This window comes from Pseudoliparis swirei, chromosome 6 (assembly GCF_029220125.1).
Source record: "Pseudoliparis swirei isolate HS2019 ecotype Mariana Trench chromosome 6, NWPU_hadal_v1, whole genome shotgun sequence".
In the NCBI taxonomy this organism is placed as follows: domain Eukaryota; kingdom Metazoa; phylum Chordata; class Actinopteri; order Perciformes; family Liparidae; genus Pseudoliparis; species Pseudoliparis swirei.
The window spans coordinates 13,164,614-13,184,283 of record NC_079393.1 but is presented as its reverse complement, the minus strand read 5'-3'; the positions used below and the strand labels follow the sequence as shown (position 1 = coordinate 13,184,283).

Here is a 19,670-nt window from a genome sequence, read left to right as displayed (position 1 = left end):
GTTGTACTTGAGCACGAAGCCAATTAGATACATTCCATCGTCAGCAAATGTTTGTTGTCGTTATTGAATAAATACAAATTATCAGGACTGCACTGCCTAATGTTCAGTTGTCAACTCCACAGTAATGTATATGGATCAAACAAAGATTAATTAATTTAACATAAGTGCAGATCTAGTCTTCAGCTTCCTACATTATAAACATTATGAACTCAAGGTACTTACATTTCATTTGCTTTGCAATTGATTTTGAGCAGTCCAACCAGTGCTGCAATGGGAAAAAAACAGATGAATGCAAATCAATATGCCAAAGTGGTATTGAATATTAATAATGTGTTTGGTATTCTTTTGAAACGGTGACTTGAGGTCTCTTGAGACAGTGTTGGAGCACGAAGGCTTATTAGACAGTCACACGGTGTCTTTGGCCTGATTCAGATTATTCTTCCTCCCTGGCTTTATTTTTTTTGCATTTCTCCCAGGTTGCCTCCTCGCCGAACCAAAACAAACCCAGCCCACCCACAGCAACAACAAACCCAAATAGTCCTGAGCGACAGCATAGGAACTGCAGCATCAGCAGGACTTTGCTCTTATCTGCAGGACGACAACATGATCTGTGCATACTGATGGGTCAAGCAGCTCTGCTACATGCCTCACAACAGAAGAGACTGATGAAACACAGTCCGTCTGAAGGGCGGCGTGACTAAAAGAAATGGAAGAACACAACTTTTCATTATGGCCTACAGCCACTCATGTGATTTCCAATACACACACAGCTACATAGTTATGTGTGTACAGAGAGGATAATATTCAATCACTTCTACCTTTAAAGCATTGGACGCAGTGGATCTACATCGACATATGTTAAACTTGTAATATTAAAACTTGGTCTAACATGAGGAGTAGAAACAATGCATTTTTGTTTTAAATATCAACAAGGTTTAATTTGTGGATCCCATTGCAGACAATAAAGTAATAGCTCTACATTCTGTGAAATACTTTGATGAGAAGACTGATGCCACTCTGTGTGTTAAATACAAAGCTGGAGTCAGGGAGCTTTTATCTTGGAGCTAAAGCAGAAAGAAACGGCTGGTTTGAATTTAAAAATAATGCACCTCCAAAATAGTAAACAATTCCTTTTTTACCAGCAACAATAGTACTAAATCATAAAGCTTCAACCAAAACACACACATTGTAAAGTAGAACACCATACTGTAATAGGCATCTTATAATTGGAGTAGACTGCAAAACACAAATGTTATGTGTTTAACTAAAGAAAGCAACAATGTCTCAGTTTTTTTTAAGGTTTGTGATTTCTTTTGGGACATGGACCTGAATGGACTTGTTGATTGAATGTTTTTTTAAATTTGTTTAAATGAATGATTCAAGTGCCCATGAATATCCTCTGTCATGCACACTAACCCGCTGCTTGTCTGGATCCACATATCTGATGCCAAAATAGTCTTTCTCCAGCAAGTTGAGGTGGTGGCAGGTGAGGTCAAACAGATACTGTCCCTTTGCATCCCGCTGTAAAAGAAGTGAAAAACACAAATTCAGCAAGCCTGCCCAACAAAAATAAAATCACAAACATATTTGAATATGTAACCAAGAAAATATACAACAAAAGTACTGTCCTGAATTTAAAGATAAGAAATAATTTCTGCTCGCAGAATATGCTTCAGTTCTTCTTTTTTTTTTACGTGCCAGAGACATCTCAGATTCATCCAATATCAATACACAGTGAGAGCTATCTGAAGTGTCTGGAATAAATCCTATCCACAGCTAAAAGAGGAGCTCAGAGAGAGGATGGATTAAATATGCTGACATCTCACTGGGGTTTTGCGACAGTAATACTCTGTATTCTGAACCTCATGAGGAGGCTTCTCTGAGAGAAACTTGTGCGTACACTGCAGCACAGAGAGAAGCCTGGGCATCCACCACTATGTCCAGTAGACATCTAATGCCCCTCTTCCTGGTCACAACATTGTAACACTGCAGAACCTTTGGATCAATGGGACCGACTGTCTTATAGAGATCCAACTGTATTACATAATACTGTCCCGCAGCATTCCTCTCAAACAATGGCAGGGCAAAAACAAGTTTAAAGCTGCTCTTCAACATAATTCATTGCTACCCTCTGGACGAGTTTCATTCACTAATGAGGGTTGCCGATACAATTAGCATGACCGTTGATGACAACTGGTCGCAGGTAAAGTAATAAGTGATAAGTGACAGGCCTTTGACTAATCACAGGCCTAGTGCAAATGAGTGGCAGTCACTGTGAATACTAAAGACTCTTAAACGCTACCATTATATCTGAAATAACTTTGTACATAAAAAAGACATTTTATCATAAACTGACATTTCTTTCTTTCAATCATTTTATTTTAAATTTTTACAAGTTACACCAGACAAAAAACAACAACAACGAATAAATAAAAATTCCATAACAACCAACTATACGAACAATCAGACAAGGAAAAAAAATAAAAACACAAACATAAATCATAATCTTCCATTTTGAACCTACTATCACCATTCATTCACAGTCACTTGGGTCCCAAGTAACTCTGTGAATGACCTCGAATGATGTAATTAGGTAAAACTCTGCTATCAGTGACATTTCAACATCTTTACTTTAATGTAATCATTGCATTAAGCATATTTCTAGATTATGGGAATGAAAAGGTGCTTGTGATTAATCATGACCAGAGAAATATGAAATCTAGCACCACTCCAGTGCTGTTACTATTCATCGTCTCTCACCAGTGGGCATTTTGGAAGGCTGTAAATCTAATGTATAGTATTTTTTACTTCTTTGTACTGCTCTTCTTTATGTATTTGTAAACAATAATAAACAAAAAGGCTTACAATCTGAGAGCCCAAGATTCCGGCAGGTTATGGGCAAACAAAACTACATTCAAGATGAAAAACAACAACATCAACTGACAAATACACAATACAAGTAGGGAGGAGATAACGAGGGACAGGCAACAGCAGGACGGATGAGTAACAGGTGAAACTAAAGAGGGCGGGGCAGACAGCCACACAGACAGGAAACATAGAAAGGAAACTAGAGGAGAGGATTAATAAAACAAAAATAACCATGACAGAGACCGAAACAGAGCTAAAAAGAGAGTGAATATTAAGATTATGGTCATCAGGGAGCCATAAACATGACAGCATATGCTAATGTTGAGCTGTAATATTTTCTGATCTAAACTTTGCTTATTTTATCTTTACTTAATTTAAGTTTTCATATACATTTAACCAATATTACAATCTTAAAACGATACTGAACCCTATCCATGACAATGATTAAATCACATGTTAGCTGAGGTCTGATGGGCGCTCAAGTCTCTCATAATGGCGCATGAGGAGTTGAACTAAGTTCAAGGCTGTGCAGCCACAGTTCCTTCTCTCTCTTCTCGCTTGTCCTGTGACGGCGAGTAGAAGTGTCACTGGCAGCACTCGCCTCCATGTCATTACTCAGGCTGCAGATAAAAGGCACTTCATTAGGACAAAGGCTTCACCGCCGTGACTGTGTGACCAGATGCTGATAGAAGCTCTGCTACTGGAGGTAACTAACCTTTCTGTAGCGAGGGGGCTTCATGGGTGCTTGACACTGTCACTTCGAGATTATTCCCTCTTTGTTACGTTACTAACCGATCTGACGTGCCTGCTCGTTAAAAGGGGCTTGATCTTTGGGGTGTGCTCAGACACATGAGCATATGTATGCGTTTTGGAGGAATCAAACACACTTGCATGCAGACAAATACAATATAAACACTGTCTCTGTAATCAAGGTAAGGGATTAGAGGAACACACATTTACCCTGTTTGGTTTATCGTTGAGAACGTTGATTTATTGGTAAAATAATCTGCCAATCCTGCATAATCTAAATAAAGTTATAAATAATCAGGTTGTATGCACTTAAAATACAAAAAGGACACAATGAAAGCAATAAATAATCTGCTATAAATAATCTGTTTTGAAATAAAAAGCGTGTACCCTCCTTTGGTTTCATCATTTGGCCGAGAAGCCTGCTATAGGGAGAAAATGGGAGGAACAAAGCCAACCACAAATTAAAAAACTGGTTCTGTATGGAGAGGACATATTGAGTCAGAAAAGACATCTGCTCTTTTGTTGCATGGAGCTAGTTTGTTAGTATTCAACAGCCCTCCCCCTTTCTTTCCCCTATGCCTCCTCCTCGCTCCACACCGAACACAGTTGCATTATTCCCCCGCCGGTCTCTCTAATTACAAGACTGAGGTGATTGCACGGGAGAAAGGATGTCTTAAAATTACTAATTAACACTAATGAACCTTTCCCCCCCACCCCTAGATTGGCATATCAATATCGCCTACAGGAGCCTTAACAGATTTCCAAAAGGGTTTATTGTTTTGACATGAATTACACAGTACGCAGGTGACCAGGTGAAACCCTACATATTGACAATATCCAATAGTGCTGTGTTGTATTTGTCTTCTACTTCCCTAGAAAATAAGTATAATTATGAGAAAAGATACATTGTGAAAATGCAAATGGGGATTTGTTGACTAAGACGTCACCCGTCGCCAAAAGTCCCTGTTACACAATTGAAATAATTAATTGTACACAACATTAACTTGTTGACTGCCAAAGGAGTCGCAACAAGACACATGTGTTCCTGATGGGCCTTTACCTGAAAAAGACATGGTTGCTCTTTTACTTCCTAAAAAGCCCCCGGTGCACAATGGGCACTTTCCTTTCAGATTAATCATTAAAATAGTCTCCATGTCAACGCAGGAGCACAGGCCATTAATAAAAGATTGTTTCACTTTTTGGTGAGAGGAGTGGAAACATAATGCCATTGACTGCGTGGGACTGTGTGTGTAGGTGTGTGTGTGTGTGTGTGTGTGTAAACAGTGTACAGCTAAAGGTACATAGAGGAAATTTATTTAGTTTCATGAGCAGATTACTTTCTTTTGTCCCAGGAGGCTGAGTGGTTAATGTGTCAGAGCGATTCACCGTCCTGACCGGGCTGCTTGGAGTTCACATTGTGACCCGGCTACTTCAGCTTGGTTCACACAAAGGCCGACCAGAACCACTTCAAATTAATCGGAAGCTATCTTCATGTCACGTCTCTTTCTTTCTCGTCAAAAACTGATTAATTTACAATACAACAGAACACCACGACATTTGGTCATCATTCACGATATTTTTACAAACATGACACCACTCCTCTTATTTATTAGTTAATTCATAATGCACACGCACACACATATACACATGTACACATGCATCTGTCTTTCTTTCTTCTTCTCCTTCTAATTATTATTATGTTTGTTTTTGTTGTTTGTTTGTTTTTTTCACAAATACTCTGACTTTATGATGTTATGTCCATTGTTTTGTCGTCTGCATTGTTTATTGTCCTCTTGGTGTTATGTCTATGTATTGTCTTTTGTCTTATAATAAATAAATAAAAGCACACACACATAGTTAGTAGTAAAGCAGGTGTTTAAATAGAGCACATCACAGCAGTCTCTACATTTACAAGTGTTTTAGTTGTGTATCATATTTATTATTACTTCAGTCAATAGTATGCATTATAATACGGGTAGATGAAATCAAGCATTCTGATTGGTTGAGAGGGAGTCACGATGTGTACTTTATTCAGCCATCATGTCCTACAGCTGTTTACATATATCTGAGCGTTCCATATCAGTGCGCACTCAAAATAACAATAACGGTAGATTTTGCGCGACTGTTAGTTTTCAGTTCAAGCTTGACAGTTACCAAACATGGTTCGTGTGAACTTTGACATTTTGGGGGGAATGACTTTAGATGAGTGGTTAGCCGAAGAGGATACTTCAGGTGGACGTCATGTTACCAGAGATAAGAAAAAGTAACGAAGTTTTTGGTTTTAAATGGAAAACAAAGAAACCGCAGTATTTCCGTATTCCGTATTTTTTATGAAACAAAAAACAACAGAAAAAAAAGTGTACACGGACCCGATTAACTGCTTCACCAACTAGTGCGAAGAAAACCAGTAACTAGACCTAAAGACTACAACCAGAGAAGGTATGAATGAAATACTGCGGGATTTCTATGGCAATGGAAACGGAGCCCACTACAGGATACCAATATGATAACGCAGATCAAAGTAAAAATCCAGTGTCTCTGGATGTGTGTTTGATGGAGAGTTGTTTGTGACGTGTGGCTTAATGATAATGTACCTTCATGCAGAAAAAAGGAAATAAATATACATTTCTCAATGAGGATTTCTGAGTCATCAGTCATTCAGCCCACAACTGATGGATTTCACTGCCAGCCTGGTGCTAATAGCTTTTCTGTCACATGCTGCACATACAATGCTCAGTTGTACGTGCAGCTGAGAGATTGTAACCACATCTAAATATACTCTAGAGCAGAGATAATAATCAAAGAAAGTATCAGCCAGACATTCGATTGGTCTTTTGATGACCAGTGAAATATTTATTTGAATGTTTTTCTTACTCTCCACATCCCTGGTTACCATACATATTTCAGTGAGCGTGGAGTTGCTCCCACAACAGCTAGGTTTTTCCGACTAAAAAGTGTGACAAATACCCCTCAAAAGAGAATGAGCAGCACAATTGGTGTCATGCTTTGGATTAGCATAAAAACAATGCTTCATTTTTCTGGCATTTGCACAGCTTTGGTGATGCGCGAGTTTGGTCTCCTCCAGTGTAAGTGAAATGCTTTCGGGCAATGACTCAATGTCGCTAATTACCTTCGCATTGAAAATGCCGGAAGGTTATGTTTTGATCGCCGTGTATTTATTTATTTATTTATTTGTATGCGTGTTATTCGCAAAACTCAAAAAGTATTGAACCGAATCGCATGAAATTTGGTGGGATGATTGTTTATTATCCGGGGACCAGTTGATTAGATTTTGGGATCGATCGGGTCAAAGGTCAAAGGTCATGAACAGGTCAAAATATTTCGCAGAACTCAAAAAGTATTGAACCGAATCGCATGAAATTTGGTGGGATGATTGTTTATTACCCGGGGACCAGTTGATTAGATTTTGGGATCGATCGGGTCAAAGGTCAAGGTCAAAGGTCATGAACAGGTCAAAATGTTCTTGAATCGCATGAAATTTGGTGGGATGATTGGTTATTATCCGGGGACCATTTGATTAGATTTTGGGATCAATCGGGTCAAAGGTCAAGGTCAAGGTCATGGAAAGGTCAAACTCTTTTTTTTACCATAGCACGATACATTTTTGGCCAATTGGCATGCAACTAATGCCAAAATGTTCATAATTCAATGCCCAATCTTGTGATATGCGAAGGTATGCACTCTACCGAGTGCCCATTCTAGTTCAGACTGCATCAGCCCTTCAGACCTGGCATTTATTCTCAAGCACTGTTAACCTCTACATTAAATGAGAACTGGGCAATCTTACAGCAGGCAGTATAATCATAACTACGTCTAGGTTTAGCCTACAGGCATGACAAGTTGTACGAGACATGCACATTCCAGTTCCTGTTAAATACTCATTCACACAATGACAAATGTCTGCTGTTTATCAGTGTAACAGCTATAAGCGCTATTGGATTCATTGGCAGGGGAAGCTGTTAAAGCCTTTGAGGATTCAAGTCAGTGTTCTTTTCATCCATTTTATAAATGACATTTAAGCCAAGCAGATTTGTTGTGAGAAGTCACTGTTAGAAGTTGCTCAACATGGTCTAATTGGCCTCGGGCTATAACTTCATAAAATATGTGTCTCAGCCCTGGGCATTTTTTAAACAATGAGACGACCACTTCCCTGATCTCCAGCTTCATCCTCTTTTCCAAAGCTAACCCCCTGTCAGAAAAAAGCAGACTTCACTTCCGGCTCTTTCTCTCCAGCATGCTGTCTCTGAAATATGCGTGGACACCCATCGGGATTAATTGTTCCACTACCACGACACCGTCTGTTTGGCACGATTATCAGTGATACTGTGCTGATGATGCGAGATCCCTCTCTGTGAGGGCGCACACTCGCTGGTTCCGTCTCACGATCCCCTCCTGACTGTACACTGATGAGCTCTGATTGCCTTTCTGTGTTAGAGCGTTTCATCTGCACATGTCCTGACTTTACCTCCAAAATTAATCCTTACTTAACAGTTTGCTTTTATTTTTATTTTTTCTTGCTACTTAAATAATCTGTTGATACGGACAAAACAGCTGGTAAAAGCTGTATGTGTCTTCTTCAATAAACTGCTGCAGTCAGATCTTTAATGAAAGGCAAGCCTGCATGAGATAGAGGGCAGAAAGAAAAAGGCTTTCAGGGAAGTAGAGAATTTTACTCGGACACAGTTATCTTTTTACTGTCAAACTGTAATTTCCCTTCTGAATTCTTTGTCTTCTTCTCTCATTATTGAGAGGGATATTTCCCAGCCGTCGCCTCTCCTATTTTTGTCAAGTGGGCTGATTGAATGTGAAGTCCCATGAGAAAACATTAACTGGGAATGGCCCTTTCGGCATCTTTTCAATAGCACATCTAAATAGTAAAAATATTGCATGTGCTTTGGTGTCACCGTGTGTATTGTTTGCTATACCAGCAGATGTAGGCTTATCTTTGTTGTTGCCCAGGGTGTCTCTGGTATATCTGCAGATCACTGAAACAATGACAACTGTCTCTGTTTTTGGAGAGCCTCCATTCCTTTTGCATAATTTAGAGCTTTTGAACAACTCTGACTCATTTATCTCCCCAGTAAAGGCCATGCATAAGTCGTGAAGTGGAATTTAAATATGTTCACAGCTAATGCATGATTCTGTTACTTAAAAAAAAGATATTTTGTTCATTCCCTGCAGCAAAAACATGCACAAGCAGCACATGATAGTAATGTCCAGGATATTGATAGCTTAAGAAACCTAAAAAAGGTAGAAACCCAAATCACATAGATACTTGGTTATTTACAAGCCATAAAACCGTAAAACCAGCAGGACACAGTTCTAACATTGCTGCTGTAAAATCCAAGGCAACAACACATTAAAGTGAGAATGAAGAGACAAAGGCAGCAGAATCCTTTTGAGTGATTTCAAGCTTCTCTGTAGTGAGTAGGCGGAAGCTTAATTTTTCTGGCGGTGCTGATGGAGTCACTTCCAAATGGAATAATGTTTGCTTGGTAGACACACTCGTTTTTCAGAGGGACTTTGCAGTGTGGAGCCACTGAGGAAGTTATTGTCAGCCAACCAAAAATAACTTGCCACCGTCGTCTAATACAACCAGAGCTGTTAAAGGGATAGCTACCGTGGTTTAAATACTACCATAATGCAGTTATGAAGTAGTGCTTCCTTGTTAACTGCATTCAGCTGCCCCCTTATTATAGTGATGCCCACATTTTATTCAGTGTGCGTTTAGTACTTTTGATGACCTCCCACATATTTTGCAGCTGTGTCTGACTCCAGCATGCCAGAGGCACTCAGTGAGCGGTAAATCAGAGTCTGCTCAGGCCTAAAACACTGCGGCTACAAAATGTAACCACCGTTGGTTGTTTACTTTATTTACTGTAATGTGTAAGAATTTGAATATCTGGTGCTGTATAGGATGTAAGTCACCTGTGTGACTGGCAGAAATTCTGGCTGATTGACTGGTGGAAAGATGTTGAGCTCAATTTCTCAGATTTGGCACCCTTTGGCTGTTATAAACATTTCATGCTGAGCAGAGGGGCCCGCCGTGGTGCCACTTTACCCCCTCCATTGTCTCCAGAGCCCGGGAAAGATCATTTTCCAGTGGTGAATCCAGCCATGAAAATGAAAGAAAGCTGTTTGGCCCTGAAGACTCGCTGGCTTTGCACACAGGCATTAAAGGCCCACCACTGCCACTGTGTGTCAACGCTCTAATGGAGTCCCAAGGGAGGTGAAATCTTCTCAATAAATGATTCAGAGAAACGAGATTCTCATAGAAAGCGGTTGCTCTACAACCAGGGGAGATCTGGCCAAAGGTGGGTCATCAAACTTCCTTTTTAATTTTCTTAAATTGTGTACTGACTGGTTGGAGACAAGACTTTCTCAATTCAGTGAAACAGCTCAGCATAAAGTTGAGAATTATATTTATCTGAAGGCTGAAGAAGCTTTTAATATTCACTCCATTTTGTTTTCTTAAGTGTGTTATTGAGTTATTTTATGTTACACTTATATCAGCATAACCGTGACAACAATATAACCACACATTCAGTGGTTGTAAATAAAGTGTTTTAAATTATATTAGATCTGCCAATAATTATCATTTAATCAATCAGGCAGTCAACAGACAATTACTTGATAACAATTTCATTGTCACTTAGTCGTTTAAGTATTTTTAAAGCAAACATTTTTTTCAAAGATCACTGGTTTTAGCTACTCAATTGTGAATTTGTGGTTATCTTCTCTCCTCTGGTTAGAGATGACAAGCAAATTGATTATGGTTCATTATGATGACATTGGGATTTGAGAAATTGCAATGAAAATGTTTCTGCTTTTTGACATTTAAAGAGCAAACTATTAATCATTTAATTGAGAAAACCATCTACAATTCAAATGAATCAATAATGAAAAATAATCCTTTGTCTCAGTCTTAATCTTAACTGCAAAGTGTTACCGAACTGCAAGTCTGCAAAGGAATTTTTAAAACACATTTTTAATCTTGTAAACACTGCAGCTTTCTTCAGACAACGGTCAGCAGTCTTATGAAGTATTCATGATATGTAATAAATGCGGAAAAACATGAAGTCTATTCCTATCAGCGGTTCGCCGAGGGGAAATAGCTTTCAAAAATCAGAAGCTCTCATTAAAGTCAAGAGATGCCACTGTGATGGGGGAAATTAGGAAATTATCTTAGAACTCACAATTGGAGTGCCTACTGGGAAACAATGGGAAATGTTTTTAAAATCTCTCAGAAGACCCTGTAGCACGTTCTTGTACTGCAGACAAAAAAAGTAATTCGGCCTTATCTAACCCACTGTCATGATCATTATACAATTCTTAAATATTCAAGCAATACTTTAAGTTCTTTTAGAATTGCAACCAGAACGGACATAAAGTTACAGATTCATTGCTTTAACTTGAGTCATGTAAAAAATAAAATAGTTTGATGTTATATTTCATGGCAGGCACTACACACTCAAAACTGCCCCGACAGGCTTCAGAGTTGGACTTCAGGCGCAGCGGAGCTCTACTTTCTTTTAACAATCATGTAGACACAAAAGTGAGCAGAACCATTTCTTTGAGATTGTCACACTAAATAATCAACACAAATAGCAGAGTCTTGAATAGTTTAACTATGAACGTTGGTGTGCCTACTGTCTGTGGCCCACTGTGCTGTGGGTGGCGAGGCAGGAGAAGCTAGAAAGTGATGCTGAATTGTCGGCTGGGGATTTGGAGAGACAGTTTATTTGAGAGATTTACTGCGGTGTCACTTATGAGGCTTCAAGGAGTCCCACAACTGCCTAATCCTTGACACTGATGGATGTTTCCTTTGATCAATGTTATAATGAGAACACAAATAAACAAAGTGGCTTTCCATCAAACAGAATTTGTCTTGAATGGCATTTGAACCCAAACAGTGAAAAGGTTTCGATCTTGGGATTACTAGATCTCAGTGATATATTCGACAGGTTCAACGACAGCATATAACTACACAGACTAGAAGACTGTGCTGGATTTTCTGGCCCAGTACACAACTGTTTTGAGGCAACACACGTTGATGCCATGTACATCGCAGATGCATTCCATCGCCTGTTACATTGGAGGAGACACGGGAGATGGCCACCTGTGGCAGATACTGTTAATGTGGTATCATTCACCTGCATGAAGTGCTTGACAGGAGTTTTCAATGAGCTGACATGGTTTTAGCTGTTTCACTTTAAACTAGAAGGGTTTATGCATCAGAGCACAAACCCTTTGACATTGGATGCCTCTTCAACTGACCTTGTCCAAGGTTAACCACGAGGAAAACCAAGAAAAGCATAAACTAATTGGGTTGCATGCTTAATTAAAACTGGTATTTTTAGAGCAATCTGATTGTACAGCTAATGTAAATTAAGCCTCTTAGGATAAATCTCCAGAAGTGGAGCAAAAAATAAGACTTTCCAAGGCAGCTGTGAGAACTGTTATAGCCGCCTTTCAGTTTCAGTCCCATGCAGCTCAGCTTGTTCTCCTCAGGGGAGACGTGGTGATGATTTTCTAATGGACTCACAGGGGCCGAGGGATTAGAAACCTCCCATACAACCGGGATCCAGTAACGCCATTTGTTAAGAAATTGCGTCTGTTCCAGCGTTAATTTCAGGAGCGAAAAATAAGTTGCTAAGCAGGTAAGAAGAAGATATGTTAACAAAACTGACAGACTGAAGCACAGATGATTAATGGGGTCATTTAGCTTTTAGTAGAAAAAGTAATTTCAAACATTGTGCCCCAGAGGAACAAACACGGCCTACGTTTCTCCCTGTTATTCATGTTGTGTGAATAAATCTGTCCTTCTGTACACATTACATCTATTGCATCTGTCCATCCTAGGAGAGGGATCCTCCTCTGTTGCTCTCCTCCAGGTTTCTTCCCTTTTTTTCCCCCTGAAGGGTTATTTGGGAGTTTTTCCTGGTCCGATGTGAGGTTTTGGGGCAGGGATGTCTATGTGTACAGATTGTAAAGCACTCCGAGACAAATTTGTAATTTGTGAAATTGGGCTATACAAATAAACTGAATTGAATTGAATATATTGTGCTGATAAGACAGTAGTCTGCAGTGAAAGAAACAGAAGGGGAGTCAAGCTTATATCCCATAACATACAGCGTACTTATTATTACAGCACCGCCTACTTTTTCTCGTGGCCTTCAAAAGGGTACACTATTGCATATTCATAACCGAAGGCTGAGCATCATTTTGTACATATCAACCTAAGCATTGGCTGTTATTATATATGTAATATAATATATAATATGTTCTTCAAACATGTTTTCATTTTTTTTCATAGCAACAGCAGTATCGGTGAGCCGAACTTCTTACACGCCTCTCTTACTCAAGGCCTTACTCTTCAATGCATGCCCTTTGAATGAAGGTAGGCAACTGCTTGCAGAACATACACAATGTAAAGATAGCACTCACTCTTCTTCAGCAACAAGAGTTTCACATTCATCGCCCACGTAGCTTACATAAGGTATTGATTTGAGTGTGCCAGACTTCAAATGAAGAAAAAACCAAGTGAGTAAGACACAACTCTAAATAGCTTCGCAAATAAAATATATAAATCTTATCAAAGGAGATTAGTTATATCAAAGTGATTGCTTTCTATCTCACTGTAAAATGTCACCACACTATTATCCTCAAATTAGGATTGAGAGAGTTTGGAAACGATACTTTGCCTGAGGCATCACTCACCATGTGACATGCCTCCCCAAAAACTGACCATTCAGCAGAAGAAGAAGAAGAAGACGAAGACGAAGAAGAAATATCGTGGTTTAATAAGAGGTAGGTCTATGTTTTTATCTGGCCAATCAATTGAACCGTTGAATGTTTGTCTCACCCTTGATGTGAAACTGAAAGATCACAACATTGCAAATAACCATCTCAAAGAAATATATCCTGTATTGGAATTAAAGACAATACACACACCTGTCTGCTGTTTCTCCCCGACACACAAACACACACACACACCACTATACCATGTAAAACATTAGACAAAGACTGCACATGTACTTTTCCAGCAAGCAGATAAGATAAAATAAAATACAAAATAAATCCAAGTTATGTCAATACGGTCTAGCTTGTTTAACTCCTGAAGTTGTTGTTACTTCACTTAATCTTAACTTGCTGTCACTCTGTTTGCTGCAGTACACAATATGTTGCCTATAAAACATGAAAGAACTGACTTTTGCACATCGTTACTCTGAGAAGTACTGAAGTTGCATTTGTTTCAATAATGTTGGCAATGACATCAGACAACTCTCTCAGTTCAGATTCTGTCACACTTCAATTAGTCACTCAACTCTGTCTTTTTTTTTTTACATTCCGCTTTATTTGATATAGCGAGACAGACAGGAGAAGCAGGCGGGAGAAACGACATGCTGCAAAGGGCCCTCGGCAGGACTCAAACTGTGGGAAGAGCTCAGCCTTAATGGTGTGCGCTCTACCCAGTGAGCTACCAGGGCATCGCATACTCGTCATCTTTTAGAGTGTGTATGTCGCAAAGGGATATATAAGCATTTTGGCATTGAGCAAAAGCACACAACTAGACAACATATTATACAGTTTCTTACATTGGCCGTATAACTTTGATACATTTTAACTGGCTGATTGTGGAGATAACAATGTTTTGGGGCATTAGGTAAAGGGGACTTTTATTTTATTTTTTTCTAATTTCTGCATTTTATTTAACTTTTGAGCATTAGCCTCTGAAACCCATATATATATATATATATATATATATAGTACATATGACAATAAACACACAGGAAGATACACCAGAAAAGATTCAGTTATGCTTAGAAGATAGAACATTATTAATATATTGAAAACGTTACAATTTATGGAAGTCAAACCTGAAATTACAGCAATATTTGCCATTCTTCTTTAAGCATGAACATCTTCAACCTCTACTTAGCTACATCTAATCAAAAACAAGTATCTTTCCAGGAGCTTTCTACTTCACTGGGTATAATAAGATTCTTGCCCACAGTATTGTAATACCATGCTGGAAAAGGCAAACTGTAAGTGTGACTGAAAATGGAGCGCTTCTTGTTTTCACCCAACTCCAACTAACAGAGTATCAGTAGGAGAGTTCTCAAAGACAAAACATTAATAACATAAAAATAATGTTTTTTAGTCAAACTTAACCATAATCTCGTTTCCTACATCCACTGAGCTGATGAAGAGTTAAAATAGTTTAATGTCAGCACAAAAGTTATTTTCAAGGATAATTAAAAATATTCATCATTAATGTATTGCTAGGTCAGTCTTTCATTCAGTCTTTACAATGTTCTGATGGAACAGACGTGAATGCGTAATAAATCATTGCTGAACACAAGGTTTGTGTTCTGTGGCCTCAAAGCAACGATTATTTGCTGATGAACAGGGAGGAACGCGACTGTTGTAAACCAACAGGTCAATACCCTCTGCCAAATACAACTTACCAAAGTATTGATTATTTCTCACAATAGAGAAGCAAGATACGGTACGGTAAGCCTACACTACACAACCTGTCAATGAAGAGTTAAATAGAGGAGTAGAACATAAAGGGAAATATTATAATTGTTTTCTCCATTTTTTTGTATATCTCCAGTGCTTTACTAGTAAGGACTGGTACTACTTTTACGATCTAGTGCAAATAAAAGCTTCCTTGACAACCTTAACAATCTCTTGGGGGCTCAAAAGCTTTCTCATTTTGTAGGTCAGGCTTCTTACACACCTTGACTGATGCAGAGAGTGACTGAATGAGGACAGTGGACTGATGCTGCAGGTAAAAAGGAATGGGAGTCTTCTGACTGACAGAGTGGATATGTGAGATCACCCCAGAGGGCTGATGGGAGTACAGGTGCATACTGGTCCAGACTGCCCAGTCCAAACCTCATCAGTTAAACAAGTAGCATTCTGGACCTGGAGCATCCAAAGCATCAGAAATAAAGGGGAATTCAGAAAAAGACACCTAATATCAGTGAAATGCATTTAGCTACTGTTTCCCTTTCTCACTAACATAATCCACATCATCAGAGACTAAAGCTGATATGTACAACATAAATGTGATGAATACTGCAATGCCAATATAGAATACCATCGACAGATTTAAGTAACCAACTTCTGTTTTATAAAGGACGTACATTGAATAGTGGAGGTCAGTAAATTGCACTTCTATTTCATTGTTCTCATACAAGCAGTATCTAACATGTTTACAAGTTATTACATTTATCTTCTTCCAAGCAAAAGAGTTACGATTCAGAAGGTTTTTTTATATTTTTTCTGGTTGGCACCTGATTTTGATTTTGAATCTTTATTTTTTTGATGGAAATGGAAATATGTTTTGGTAATTTTTTTGTCATTTAATATGTATTAGTTTTAGGCAGTTTAATCACAATTTTGTTATGCACTTTTATTTTTTGATAACAACTGTAATACATTAGCTGTCGTCATCCTTGTTGTGTATAATTACCATGGTTACATGTATTGTAGGTTGGTGAAAAGGGCACCGTTTGCTCGTTCACACTCACAGTGTCCGTGTCATTGTGCTCATCAGGAATAAAACAGACTGCTGGGTGAAAGGTTGTAGTTTTCAAACTCTGAACTGCTCATTCACGGGCGTTCCTGCTCACCTTCCATTACCAATGGCAGGAGCACCAAAAAGAAAGTAGTAATAAACTGCAGTTTTCCTTAAACTTTAGTTTGTAGATTGTCTCAGTCCTCGTGGCCTTTTGAAGATGGACAGGACCAAGCAAAAAACAAACAAAAAATAGCAGAAACAGCATTACTGGTTGAGCGCTGCACAAACCTGCAAAGCTGTAGCAAGGAAAAGGCTGGGTCACTTCCCAGTGAGCAACCAAGAGGAACAGATTGCTTCTGCTCTGCACGATCACAGTAGGGACTGGCCTGAAAGGGGTCTTTGTTTGCCCAGGGGGAAGCAAGAATGGCACGGCTTGGCTGCACAGGGCGGCATGTGGTCTGGAGTAACTGGGGCCGAGGTGGCGTGGGAGGCTGCGCTTTTTACTGTACGCCCTTTCCCCCCGTCTTTCCAACTTTCTCTACTCAGTGGGCAGCCTCCCTGGTGAGTCTCACTAAAAAACATTGTGCAAAGCTTAAGATTAGAGATGCACCGATCAGGTTTTTTGGTGCCGATCACCGATCACTGAAATCAGTATCTGCCGATCCGATAATACCGATCACCGATCACGGTGTCGATTGAAGCATTCTATTTATTGTGTAGCATTATTGCCTAGGACTATGAGATAATACATATATAAAGCACCTCAAACATTTAAGAAATTACAGATTTCTTTAAACATTTCGGACTTTTACTTTGAAAAATGTCCTAATTGATACATTAAAATTGTTTGATTGCTATTGTAGGGGATTTCAGATATGTATGGAACACATCTGCATTATTCATTTCCTGGAACTCTTGGGGAAATCTATATACAGGACTTTTTTTAACATACAAAAGTCTGACTTATTTTTATAAACTCTTCCTTGGTACAGTAAAAATGTTTTAATGTTAGCATAATTTAAGCTAAATCTCAGAAACGATCTATAAAGATACAAAATCAGTTAATTGTTTACTTTTATATGTTAGTGTATGATTTGTCGACATCTTATTTTGAGAAACGGATGTTGTTTCACGTGGTTCTTTCCGCTAACTTTGCAAAACCGGATGTTGTCACTTAAATCCTTCCGCTAACTTGATCAAAACCCTCGCGCGCTCCCGATCGAATGCGTTTACCGTGAACATCAGTCTATAGGGGCAGACATGTGAGTGTCGGCTGAGTTGATGCAGTGATTCAACTCGGGGGACGGGGACGCCGCTCGGTGCGTGAGGATCCCCTCGTGGACCTCTGACCTCTGCGGCCCTCGCCGGGCGCATTGTCTCCGTTGCGATGCTCCGCGATTGAAACGTCTCTGATAGTTTTTCTCGCAGATGTTACGTCATCTGATCGGCCGTTTTGATCGGCCGTTTTGAGAACGCCGATCAAAACCGATAATGGGAATATCGGCCGATATGGATCGGCGCCGATCAGATCGGTGCATCCCTACTTAAGATTTAAAGAAAGGTTAAAATAGTCTTTTGTTCATTACCTGTACTCCATACTTGATACAACTGATTTAAACAAAAGTAATGCTTAAGATTAATGTGTGATGTATTTGTGGTGTTCTCACATACATTAACACTTCCATCAATTCCCAGAGGAAGATCGTCAAGAAACCAATTAGCAAGTAGGCTACTATCAACAGAAAATCACGAGCTTAGGAAGCTAATCATTCCATTTGTACACTGTATAGCTGTGTAGGAATGCTGATAACATCTCTTCTTTAAAGCTAAATAAAGAATTATCCCACTACAGACCATGCCAGGTGTGAGTGTCGAGCTGAATATGACGTTAGCGGTGGTGGGTTTGGTAGAAAGCATCTATCAGCTCAGAATAAAGCGAACGGAGCGTGGGGGTCCCAGTACCAAATGTGTGTCATCATTACCATCACCTTCTTCGCCCCCTGTGCTGCTGCTGCTGCTGTTTTGCTCTAGATGGATGAGTTGTTGTGTAATCCCACAAACCACGTCCACAAAAACAAGAACTTTCCGAGTCAGCAACGGAAAAAACTGCAACTGTGAAATATGCTGATAGGTTTGTCAGCATACTTTAATGTATGACTCTAGGGATTCAGACTGCGCACCATCAAAATGACAGCAAAAAAGGATTCACTGTAATCAATAGGAAATAACACTGGATATCACAATGCCGACATGTCCGATTGAGAACTATGCAGTAATATGCGACATTTAAAGAAACAACTAAGTGTCAAGTCAACTGAAAATGAAATCGATGGTGCCTTTAGAATTTCATTGTGCCAAGTTGATTCAATCCCACAGAAACAACACAGAGACTAAATCTGTTTTAATCCTGCCAAAAGAGGCTCATGCTTATATTCTTGACTTTCCCTATTTAATAAATACTTGTAATCAAATTGCAAACCATTAATTTGTATTATTTTAATTCAATGACAAGGCTATTAGGGACCATGTTGATCTATGGGCATGTCTTTAGGGACATGTTACACTTCTCGATGCTACGGAAGCCAAACAAAGAAACAATCACACACACACTCAAACATATATCAACCATGTGTAACTGGCTGCCTGATCCAGTGACACTGAATGATGAGGGTACGCTAAAGAGGTCTTTAGGGTGATGCATCGCTTATTTAAATACCAATTATCATCGCTTAATGTGAATCTGTGGTAATAATAATGAAAACAAAAACTACTGCCTCTCACTCTCTCACTCGCTTCTACTCTACAAGCTGACAATCTTGTCTCTGTTAAACCAACCAGATATTACCTCAATCTCCTGAAGATCATATTGTTGCCATCAAGACAAAGACGGTTGTCTCTGCTGTCACTTGTCAGCAGACCGTCCTCCATCCAATTCATCGCCAAAGACTCTCCACAATTCTAACTCTACTGTGAAAGATAAAATAAATGTATGTATTCACTCAGGTCTCTCTTGAATGAGATATTATTAGTAGCATCATCATCATACGCATTATGATGGTAGAAATTTGTATGATCTTGGTTAATGAAGGCAATAAACACAAGATGCAGAGGTTGACAAGAATTACGACCTTTAGTCGAATTCAAGACATGAGTCCTCTAAACTCTGCTGAAGAACCAGAGTTTAAAATGCTGATCTCATTACGGCCATGTAATCAGCCTGTTTTAATGACCAGCCTCCCTTGGATCACATCATCCATCCTCTCCAATCCCTGAGCCCACTGGAGCACCGGCACTGGATTAGCAGAGTGCAGCACCCTTCAGGCACTAATTACAGCAACAGAGCAAGCAGATTTTCATCTGCGGGCTGCATTGCTCGCAGTAATGTGCCACTAAATGCTGTTGTTGTCTCCGCTGGCCCGCTCAATTTGTAAATGGAGGACGGAAAGACAGCAGTTTGTTTTCCGAGCTGAACAGAAAAACTCAAAATACAACAGGTCTG

At 39.3% G+C, this 19,670-nt stretch overlaps 1 protein-coding gene across 1 annotated transcript in view; it reads right to left on the bottom strand.

Annotated features, from left to right (window-relative positions):
* Positions 1–19,670, bottom strand: part of LOC130195149 (FERM domain-containing protein 5) — a 54,075-nt gene that overhangs the window by 16,342 nt on the left and 18,063 nt on the right. The window contains exons 2-3 of the mRNA XM_056416483.1: positions 1,417–1,521; positions 223–265 (exon numbers count right to left, since the gene is read on the bottom strand). Coding sequence (XP_056272458.1) covers positions 223–265; positions 1,417–1,521 — 148 coding nt within the window. The remainder of the gene's footprint in view (positions 1–222; positions 266–1,416; positions 1,522–19,670) is intronic.